The following is a 12,214-nucleotide window of genomic DNA, read 5'->3' on the forward strand; positions in this document are numbered from 1 at the left end:
GACGTGCATCGAGGACCTTCCTAGAAAGGCGCTCGGGGGGCATCCGTACTAGATGCCCGAACCACCTAAACGGACTCCTTTCCAAGTGTAGGAGCAGCGGTTCTACTCCAAGTCTCTCTCGTCTTTTATGTCCATACATGCAGATCCCTATCTGAACCAGCCACACAGATATGGGTCATGTCTTGGCCATCTGGCCAGTGATATATATCGATGACATCAGGGATCTTCATATATGGGCATAAAAGGGATTCTGGGGAATACCCATATATGGACTTTTACATACTGTAGGTAATGTCACCTGTGATATCACCTGTGATGTCACAGTGATGTGTCAAGGGAACCACAGTGTCAGGCGTGACCTTCAGACTGAGATACACGGATACGTGGACATGATGTGCCAGACATCACAGTGACATCAGAGCATGATGTCAGAACAGCAAACCCATAGACTGTAAAAATGTGTACACATCTACGCGCGGACAAGCTGTGACGTTTCTCAAAGTAAACTTGCGACCTGCGGTCGCAACTAAGGCAGTCAAGCCTGAATCCACAACGTGTGCAACTAAAGCACAGTATAACTCAGGCTTTATGGCATGATCAGTTCAGGGTGAAACTCACATGTATTTACTGGCAAACAAACCGGGGTATAGTAATATCCTGTGACTTCTATGTGGATTTCGGACATCATGTTGTGATTTGTCTTTCAAATATGGAGTTAAAGTATTTGGATCTCGAGATCGACATGGGAACGGGCTTCTCTAACTTCATGTGGCCAGCCTGTGACATCAGTCATCTAACATGACATGACGTGTGAGTCGTTGTTTGACATCAGTGTATTTTGGATTCATGTCAATTTGTGGTTCAGATATTTAACCACTTGAACCGTCAATACTTAATAAACTTGACCTTTCACTCTGTACTTAGTCTACTCTTTTTCCCCTCTACACCAAACCTCTTTACCAAAAATAGCCGATCTACAAGCTCACAACGCCTCACGCTATTTCTGTCTAAAGTTCTCAGAATATGGACGCTAGGGTTCAAGTGGTTAATATAAAAAAATATTTGGAGGACCCCCTAGGGGTCCTGGACCCCCTGTTGAAGACCCTTGATTTAGAACATTAGAGGCAGACATGCAGACAGACAGACCCTCTTAGAACCGGCTAGACTCCTGCAGAGCCACGTCGTAGTACTTATTTGAGATTTGTATTGCTTTTTAGTGCTGCATTTCTTCAAATGCTATCTCATGCGAACACAGAGAGCAACATACCAAGACAAATTCCTTGTTTGTGTAAACATACTTGGCTAATGAACCGATGCTGATTCAGATCCTAATTGATTAGAACCAGAGGTCTTCAACAGGGGGTCCGCGACCCCTAGGGGGTCCGCGGAGGTACTGCAGGGGGTCCGCGAAATTGTTGCTTGATTAAACAATAAAAAAATACATTTTTTTATTTAAAAAAAAAAAAAAAAACTTTTTTTGTTTGCCATTTTCCACATTTATGTTAAAAAATAAATCATGATTCTATCCATTTTAAATAGCTTGAATACATGATTACTATTGATTGAAGATTGTTGATAGTATTGACATTGGTTCTCAGTTAATAAATAGTATTTAGTTTAGAAATGGTAGTGGTATGGCCACCCTGCTCGCTGTAACTTGTACATGTTTAAAATAAGAAATATGTTGTAGCCCCGACCCCCACGACCTACGAGGTGGTAGGGGGTCCCTGCTCCATCTCCCCATCAGTTTGGGGGTCCCCGGCCTGAAAACGTTGAAGACCCCTGGATTAGACGGCTCAAATGAAAACCAGTGACACCGGGGGGTCCCCAGGACTGAGCAAGCTCTTTACAGTACTATGTTCCAACATAAGACAGTGATGGACTAGTTATTCCACAGGGAGCTGACATAAAATAAAGACAAGTTTGTGTAAACTGGACTTGTCTCCGCTGTGCTGTATTTATTTACATAAAAAGTTAAATAACTTGAAGAAGATTCCCATCCAACCCGTGTATTTTTTTTTTTTTTTTGGGGGGGGGGGGGCGTTGGTGATCCAGATTATAAACAGCAATATCATCTGAGAATGATAAACGCTCATACATATTAAAGTGTTTACGCTGTCATATAGAGTGAAACGTCAAACGCTTTTTGCATTTAGAACGATTATGCAAGCAGGCATGAAGACAGACTGGAAGCATTGCTATGGAGTTGTGAGTTGTCTGTACCCATGATAGCCTGCGGGGTCGACACATCAGTTACGGGTGACATCGCACCGCAGCGCTTGAGAGGAAATGACAGACTTGAAAAGTCTTGCCTCATCCACCATGACCGTTCTAATTAAAATCATGGAGAAAGAACAATTTAAAGAACCGTCCTCCCCACCATCAATCTCTGTCTATATGTGTGAGGCTGGCAGTCTGCGTGTCAGATGGCCCATCTGTCTGACACACTGGAAATCTCTATGCATCCAGCCATGTGTCTATCTGTCAGTTAGACCCACATGAACCCTATTCAGGGCATGTCATACAAGAGGAACGTTCGTCCGTCCATCCTAGACTCTCTTTCTTCTTCCTGGCTCCCAAAAGTTGTCAAATGGCCCCCCGATCCTGCCTCATATTCACTGTAAATATATTAATTGTTCTTCTATATGACAGTTTTTTTCCCCTTTTGCTATAGATGATATCCTCTGCATAGTGTTCTATCCGTCTGTCATTCTGTCATTCTCATTATATGAGATAAATAATGTTTCCTGTTTAAATAAGCCAAAAAGCTTATTAGGATCTCTTTTTAGTTGACCTTGTACCAGAGAACTGTACTGTCATGAAACTGCACCTTTTCCTATACAAACTTCTACGGTAATAAAGTCTTCAATCAATCAATCAATCAATCAATCAATCAATCAATCAATCAATCAATCAGTCAGTCAGGACTGCAGATTCGGACCTTGATCACATACTGTAGATAGATGTACTGGTCGCTGTTCAATTGTCCACAGATTCTAGGTATGTTATTTAGACATACGGTTTGATGTTTCCATCCATCCATCCATCCATCTAGCTACAGTATAAACACCTCATAGAATTATCATGCAGCAAAGTGTAACCTCTAAACTGTTCCCACAGAGTTCGTTCAAAACAGCAAATGGTGTGCCTGGTCACGGCCCTGACAGTGGGGACGAATCATGGATTTGCGAGTGACTTAAATCTGTCTTTTTCTGTCCTTAAGCGCTGGAATCACGAGGGAACCAGCTTTCATTTGCCGTTTAACACAACAGTCCAACTGACATGAGCTACATTATGACTTGACACGCAGTATATGTCACCCAGAGTGTGTGTGTGTGTGCGTGTGTGTGCGTGCGTGCGTGTGCGTGCATTTTGTCTTGGAGACCGTTTCCCTGCGAGCGTCCTGCGAACCATTCATCAAGTATAATTGGGACTGTGCCTTTTCCCCCCAACGCGACGCTGCTCTAACAGTTTTCTCCTCCACTGCTGCTGGAGAGAGGGAGAGGGAGAGAGCGTTTGTTTGACATTTGTCCATAACATCTGGCCACTGGGGTATTCTTGCTCTACAGCTTATTAACAATGCTACAAGCGCGCACATGTGTTTCCCTTTACGACGCTAAGCAAAGGAACACATCATCCCCGAGTCTGCCACTATCCAGCCACTTCCACAACAATGAGCCCATTCTCTTCTTATTTACTCCCTCTTCCAGTCGGGGGAAAGAATGGGCTTTTGACCATGAACACGATGAAATGTGGTCAAACCTGATCTATTGTTGGGGAAATGAGTTTCAACCCCCCCCCCCTCCCCCTCCTCTTTCCAAAACTCACACACACACATAGAGAGATACGCTAACACAACTCACCACCATCATGCACGCACGCACACACACACTCACACACAATTATTAGGCTAGTGGACAGAGCTGTGAAGAATAAGTACCACAGAAGTAATTATTACACCTACTGGCCTATTTGTAAAGATTATGGTCTCACTGTTGACGTTAATCAGCTCATGCTGGGACAGACAGAGCAGTTTATAGGTTTTTTTTTTTTTTTTCGTACTCATTGAGCCCACCCCTTCTCCCTGCCTCTTTCTGTGTCTCTCTCTCTCCTTCCTCTCTCTCTCTCTTTCACACTCAGGTAACTTACCTTCCTACGCACCTGCTGTTCTTTGGCAGAGTGGATCTTGACGTGCTTGCGCAGGGAGCTGGGGTCCGTGTAGCGCTTGGTGCAGCCGGGGATCTGACACGCATACGGTTTCTACAGAGACACAGGAGCATGCTACGTTATACATCAGTGTACAGGCTTTACTTTTCGGTCAGTTCAACAGATTAAGCCCTATGTAGTTAGTATGAGACAAAATAGGGACTCCAGTTTGAAACTGGTTAAGACCAGTGTAAGCAGTACAAACATCAGAAGAGCTATCACAATCAAACGTTAGTTAGATCAGTGTTTCCCAACCTTTTTTTTCTGCCAGGGCACACTTTTCATAGCCTAAAGATCCCAGGGCACACCTAGATGTGTGTGTGTGTGTGTGTGTGTGTGTGTGTGTGTGTGTGTGTGTGTGTGTGTGTGTGTGTGTGTGTGTGTGTGTGTGTGTGTGTGTGTGGCTATTTTCAAAATGTTTGCCTCTTTCTTATATTATTTTACAATTTGGCCAATGTTTTACCAGTTTTTATTTAGTTAGTTGATGCAGTAATGGTATTTTTTTTCTTTTCTTTTTTGAGGTATTAAAAAGGTTTTGGAAGTCCTTAAATTGTGATTTCACAGTCAAATCTCAAAGGGAAACACCAAAGCGTCTCAAAGGGCACACCAAAGATCCGCGGCACAGTCGTTGTGAAACACTGAGTTAGATCATGACGTCAAGGTGCGAGTTTACCGGTATAAGCACAACAGTCAGGTCATAACAGAAGAATACAGTGTTTACAGTGTTGGGAAATAAATGTTTGAATGAGTCCAAAAGATAAGAGTCCTACCTTTCAGCTGAGAAAGGCACAAAATGGAAGGAAGAAGAGGAGAGCAAGCAGGAAAAAGAGAGAAAAAAAGACAAAGACAGTAAATTACAAACATTTCAAGCAAGAGGAAGCCAGTTTCCTATAAGACTCCCACTGAGAGAATTTTTACAGCTTCCCATTTTTTTAATCCAGGATTTAATATTTCACAGGGGACAGGCATTTTTTTCCAGTCTGATATTTCACGAAGGTCTTTTTTTCCCCCAACTCCTTGTCCAAGTAATCAAACCCCACCTACCAGGGACACATGATATCAGTATTACCAATGATTGATAGCGGTAATACGGTGTATTTTAGGAAAATGCTGACATTATGGACCAAAGAAATCCCCACCAGGAGCTCTCCGAGATGTCACAGGAAAACTATTGTGTTGTTTCTGAATACTTTCGACTTAAAGCAGGCATGTGAACAAAACCATAAATTTGAAGAACATTGGAATGTCGCAGAACCAACAACAACAGTGTGATACTTTATCTGGGTCTTCTGAGGATGCTCAGTAATTCAGTAATGTGTGCGTGCGTGCGTTTGTGAGGGCGTGTGCACGCGTGCGTGAGCGCGAGTCTGTGTGTCCTCATGCTGGTGGCGAGGGTTTTGGGGGCCAGTAATGTAACAGAATAATGTAACAGGAATGACATGTGTAAAACCATTGAACTGTCATGGACTTTAATTCCTCATCGTTTCACGTTCCTCTCATTAAGCAAGCAAATACAGCGCGCGGCGGCTCGCTGACTGAAAGATTTTCCCCTCACGCCATCTTTTTTTTTTCATCCTCAGGAATATAAGGTAGCCATTAAAATGTAAGGGGATACGCGTCTTTATTAGCCCCGGCCCTCCGTACCCCTGCCTTTTCTGTAAATAACTCATTGTTATTCCTAGGCACTCTCAGCGGCCACTCATCTACGGCCATGTTTGTTTTGCTAAGCAACGCACCCCAATACAGTGCAGGCAGGGGCGTCACAAGGGGTAGGAAAGTGGGACTAAGTTACCGGGGCCCAAGGTGGAGGGGCCCTAATAACTTTATCTATTGAAAAATAGCAGATATACAAGCTCACAGCGCGACACCGAGTGCCGCGCTGCGAGCTTATAGATTTGCTATTTTTGAAAAGTTGTGAAAATGTGTGAAAATCTTTGAATATATATGTATTTTTTAAGCGAACATTTCTAACTCAAATTTTGCTTCTGGGAGTCCCTGGAACTAAATATTTTGAGATCGGGGTCCGTGGCCAAATACATATCATCTTGGGGGTCCTTGACATAGGTTTCTTGCACACATTTTCACAATTTTTCAAAAATAGCAGATATACAAGCTCGCAGCGCGGCACTCGGTGCCGCGCTGTGAGCTTGTATATCTGCTATTTTTCAATAGTTAACATTCATGGGGGGCCCGCAGTGAATCCTTGTACCCAGGGCCCAGAATTTGGTGTGACGCCCCTGAGTGCAGGACCCGGAGAGGAGAGCAGGGTGGGGGAACACAACTTCTGTCTAGAATACGTTTCATTACATTTTGAAAATGTTTTTTTCTTTCATTCCCTAAAGTGTTTCTGGCAGGGCAGGCAGGGCAGGCGGCCGGGCAAGGCCCTCCTAACACAGGGTGTTAATGTGAGGCCGTATGCATGGGGGACCCTGATTGGCTGTATGGTTTGTCCTACCGTGGGAAGAGAGGCGGAGGTCAGAGGTGTTAGAATTATACTAAATGTGTTCCTGAATTAAAGGAAAAAGATGCTGACGGAAAAATAAAAGTCATCAAGGGCTGATCTACGCAGTGATGGGTTACTAGTTACTTATTACTCCTTAAAATTGATTGATTGAAGACTTTATTAGAAGTTTGCATAGGAAAAGGTACAGTTTCATGACGGTACAGTTCACTGGTACAAGGTCTACTAAAAGGAGATCCATGCAAAGACTAAGCTTATTTCCACTGGAAAAAAAAAAAAGTAATAACAAATAACATTGCATGAATTATTACTATCAAAAGTAACTATTTAAGATAAATTAATATATTGTTGTTGTCGGGTGAAAACTAGGCCTGTCCTCTAAAAATCGACGAATCGACACGTCGTTTTAAGCCCCCGGAATCGACGCCAATTGTTTGAGTCGAGCCGTCAAAAATATATAATTTTTTTATCACACCAGTATACTGTGGTGCGGTATGAGAGCGCTGGACTGTGACTGTCATGTAATTCTTATTGAGTCCATACTTCCTACTACTTGTAAACTAGACTTAAAAATAAAATCAGTTCACGTGACTTGAAAGTTGCCTTGATCATATAACAGGGAGCTCTTATTTTGAAGTTAACCGCTTGGAAAGGAAATGCGTCGACGTGTTGTTATTCTACTTGAGAGCTGGCCAAAGAAGCAGCAGAGCCAGCGCGATGCGCTTTCACTTTCACTGCCGTGGGTGTGTGGTGGTTGGACTCAGGCTGAGGAATAGCGACGGGCGAACTGTTTTCTTTTTATTATCTCGCACCAGATCGGCAACATAGCTCTTTTGATACAGCAGCGGTGCTCTGAGAAAATACAACTTGTGGAAATAATACACGACATGCTGTCAAAGAGATGCATTATTCTCTCCTCCGTTGTTCTACTCTGCTCCACAATTCACAATTACGCACGGCAAATTACGCACGGCTGGACGCAATCTTATCGTCATTAATGTCCAGTGTCCACCGCTATCATGTCTCAATATGCACGGTAGTTCATGGATCTAATTCACTTTAAAGGCTTAAAACATATTGCTGTTTTATTGTATTACGTTGACGTGGTTTAAAAGCTTAAAGCACCACTTTTTTTTTTCTTTTTTTTTCATAAACGATTCGTCGACGCGTCGGATTAACCCCCGCGACTCGAATCGACTTGATAAATCCTGCGTCGAGGACAGCCCTAGTGAAAACCCTGTATGTCCAAAACCGTTCCTTTTGCATTTATCATTTAAAAACAGCCGATCTACAAGCACACAACGCCTCGCACCGTGAGGCGTTGTGTGCTTGTAGATCGGCTGTTTTCAGTACTTTTGTGCGACGGCCTTGTATGATGAAGCAGGGCTTTACTTTGCGAAAGAACGTACACATTTGAAACTTGGAGATAGAAGGTTTCCACCCGACAACGACGATATTATAGTTTTGTTAGTACAGCGAGCAGATGTGTTATGTTTTGAAAACCTCCTACTATGACTGTGCTCCTCTCCTCTAAACAAACCATGAAGAGAAAAGAGAACGCTTTTCTTAAAGATGATACACCATGAAATTTCACTTTTCCTATTTTAAAACCTTTTTTGGGGGTCCCACTAGCACCTTCTATCCTCACAAAGTCCCATTTCTGACCGTTGTGTCTTTCTCTGGTTTTGAGAAGGCGAAGGTTAAAAGTGTAGGCTATACGGTATGTGCGTTGGCTCTCGCCAACGTGCCTGGCACTTTGGCTGACTGGTCAGCGCGCATACCTGGCAAATCGGGGTCCCGGGTTCGCCTCCCGGCCGTGACGCTACATTGGTGGCAGCGGTACAGAGGGGAAGTATTCATCCCCGGCGGCGGTGTAGACCTGTCCGGCTAGTAGTCGACGACTGTTCCCCCCTGAGTTGCGTTTGAACCCCCCGGTTTCAAAGTTGATCTTAGATCCTGGCCGGCGCGCGTGGTCGCGCTTCCAGGTAGAGGGGACGACTGTAGGCTATACGGTATGTGCGTTGGCTCTCGCCAACGTGCCTGGCACTTTGGCTGACTGGTCAGCGCGCATACCTGGCAAATCTGGGTCCCGGGTTCGCCTCCCGGCCGTGACGCTACAAAAGTATCCCACGGGTTCTCAAAACAGGCTGTCCAGATTTGCTGCCGATTGTGACGTCATCTGCCGATTGTGACGTCATCACAAAGAAAAAAAAAAATTCTAAAAACTTTTTTTTTTTCAAAAAAAAAAATCTTTCAAAAAAAATGTTTTTTCAAAAACATTTGGGGGGGGGGGGGGGGGGGGTGGAGCAGTTCAGGCCAAAGGTGGTACTGCAGCTGAAAACGCTCTGAGAGCCATTCAAAAATGAGAGAGGCTCTCTATTTAGGAGTGGTAATTTAGCCTCAAACCTTTTGAAAAACGTTTTTGGGACATAAACAATATGACATAACTACTTTTTAAATGCATGGTGTATCACCTTTAATCAAAAACAAATTGTGTTCAGCAAATCAACACAGTAATACAGAGATACTTGGATTAATAATTGTAAAAGTGTTACTGTTTTGGCAAATGTAATAAGTTACACTATTATTTCCTGCATGGGGGAATATTATATAGTAACATATAACGTAGTAATGCGTTACTGCCCAGTACTGTCTGTACCTGCTATCACCCGCACGTAGAGTAGAGCAGTTTTGTTTCAAGATGTCATATATTTTAAGTACAGATATAAAGCTATATAATATGAGAACCATTAATACTGTGCAGTCTGCATGCTTTGCTTTAAGGGTGCAACAGTTAATTGAACTAATATTGATAAATTTCAGTACAATTTTTTATAACAAATACATTTTCGAAAACACAATTAATTACAGATCAACAAGCTCAATACATCTGCTATTTTCAGTATTGTTATGGGACACCATCATACATATAGTATAAAATAGGTCTTAAGTGGTTAGTCAGACTAATCAATTTAGTCAATTATAACGATTTATTTCGCAGTCTTTTGTTGATATCGTCTCTGTCAGGTGTAAAATTTCCAAAACCGTTACTTTTCAGGATTCAAATAAAAAAAAGAGCAAAAGTTGCAGATCTACAAGCTCAAAACGCATCGCTTTGCGCCACGTTATGAACTTTCAGATCTGCTACTTTGGATACTTTTGTGTGATGCTGCATGTAGTATGATCAAATAGTTAAAATCTGGAAATACGAGGTTTCTGCCCAACAGCAACGATACATATAACTTTTTTATAAACCAAAAACATCTGATTATTTGAAAAATGTATCAATAGAATAATCACTGAGAAGTTCATCGATAGTTACAGCCCTACTTTCCTTACAAAGTAGAGGGGAAAGAATTCCATGTGCTCTGGTAATTCCATCCATATTTCTTAAGACATAAGCACATTGTAGTATTTGTGGGAACAAACACACACAACACAACATTGTTCTTCTTTTTCACGAGAAAAGCAGAAGCTGCTTTACTTGTGAACGTTTAGCAGAACCGACCGCAACGCTTTGGCATAGCCGTGACATGTCATCCAAAAAGACATCACACACGTCTTAAAAACGAGAACAAACGTATGTGTGTGTTGTCTATTATTCACTCACTATACGACATGTTGGTTTTCATCAAAACAGCAGGTTTAACGACTTAAATAGTGATGTAAAAAGCATGTTCATTTTTTGAAGGTTGGACCAACCTGGTTGGTGTACCCAACAAGAAAATAGAAGTAGCAGAGTTACATTGCAAACACCTCATTTATACTTTATCACTGTTCTCTAAGTGATACTTATTTAGGCTCCAGTGCTAACGCTAGCAGCCTGGGCATTGGCCATAATAATAAAGTGGGTCATTGTAGGACTAGGAATCAGGAGGACTAGCAGCAGTGGTGGAAAGTAACGAAATAGTACATTCTCAGGTACTGTACTTAAAGGGGAAGACCACCCATTTTCAATATTGAACTGTAGCATTAATATACCTTGTGTGGAAATAGAAAAAAAGTTCCCCCCTTTCTGTGTTGCCTAGAACTGGAGGATTGATTTTGGGGTTTGTATTGTAAAGTACAATGTGTGATGTCATGAAGTTGTACTTTACAATACAAACCCCAAAATCAATCCTCCAGTTCTAGGCAACACAGAAGGGGGGGAACTTTTTTTCTATTTCCACACAACTCCTCTAAGGTATATTAATAACACAGTTCAATATTGAAAATGGGTGGTCTTCCCCGTTAATTACAATTTTGAGTTACTTTTACTGTAGCTGAATATGACATTTTTTTTACTTGCACTTTGTTGAATGATATTCTTGCTCAGGGACGTGCAGGGAATGTTAGAGAGGCAGGGGCTGACATTTCTAAAAGGGCCTTTTGACGGAGATATCGAAAATAGCAGACGTCCAGGCTCTCAACGAGTCGCAGCGCGACGCGTTGTGAGCTTGGAGGTCGGCTATTTTCGGTGCGTGATACCACACTGAACTAAGCATAATCAAGTCAATACTGGAGATGTGGCGTAACGGCATGGATTTCTACACAGAGGGCAATTCTTTCAACATAAGATGCTGCATTCAAGTTCAGGAGAGTTTGGACAAGACAATTTTCTTGAATGCTGCCTTCAGGTATGGCATGGAAAGGAGGCGTTTGCATTTATTTCACCCTACAGTAAAAGCTGCATTCGTGGTCTGGAGAGGGCACTTTTTACAGTGGTTAAAAGGGCAGGGGCTCCAGCCCCCTTTGATATCTATGTGTGCATGTGCCTGCACTGTGTTTGTTTATTAAGTCCTTTTAGGTAGTTTTATTATCATGTTTTATTGTTTAGGAGCTTCCGGGTTTTCACATGTGTACCTAAACAGTGCATCTACTGTAAGTGACAATAAAGTGAATCTGATCTGATCGATCTTACTTCGTACTTCTAATCCACTACATCTCAGAGGCAAAAATGTTAGTTTTACTCCACAACAATATTTGTTTAGTTTAAGTTTGTTTTGTTTTATATAATTACAAAACATACATTAACCAATTAAGCCCTATTTTATAGTTTATCTAGCAGCCTATTCAAAAATAGACGATCAAACCTTATACTGTAGATAGGCAATTTTCAAAAGAATTTGAAAAAATGTAGAAAAAACACGTGAAGCCATTCATGAGTATTTCCTTTGTACTTTAAGTAGGCCGCCTATATTTGATGATGCCAGTACTTTTACTCAAGCAAACTTTTGGATTTAGGAATTTTACTTGTAACAGAGTATTTCTACATTGTGCTTTACAATACATTATTACTTAGATTACTTACATTATTTCTACTAGTTTTACTTGTGTAAAAGTAAATCTGAGTACCTCCTCCACCAGTGAGCAGCAGCAATGGCTGACTCAAGCTTTCCTATGCTTCCCTTTCCACAGCTTTGAGAAACAGGCAGCTCTCTGTCTGTGGTGAGCTGATCCACCCAGCCAGCCCCCGCGCTGCAGTCCAAGTGTGTTACGGCCCAAGCTGTGACTCGACCCTAATGGAACTGATCATTTAATGATCTGTGGTGTGTCACAGGTGGTGTG

The 12,214-nt window shown here is 42.2% G+C and overlaps 1 protein-coding gene across 1 annotated transcript in view; it reads right to left on the reverse strand.

Moving 5' to 3' along the window:
* Positions 1-12,214, reverse strand: part of glis1b (GLIS family zinc finger 1b) — a gene marked incomplete at both ends in the record, with an annotated part of 148,515 nt that overhangs the window by 27,676 nt on the left and 108,625 nt on the right. The window contains one exon of the mRNA XM_080730349.1: positions 4,150-4,260. Within this exon, the coding sequence (XP_080586475.1) occupies positions 4,150-4,260 (111 nt within the window). The remainder of the gene's footprint in view (positions 1-4,149; positions 4,261-12,214) is intronic.

Source organism: Nannobrachium achirus (genome assembly GCF_963921795.1).
Source record: "Nannobrachium achirus genome assembly, chromosome: 1".
Taxonomy (NCBI): Eukaryota; Metazoa; Chordata; class Actinopteri; order Myctophiformes; family Myctophidae; genus Nannobrachium; species Nannobrachium achirus.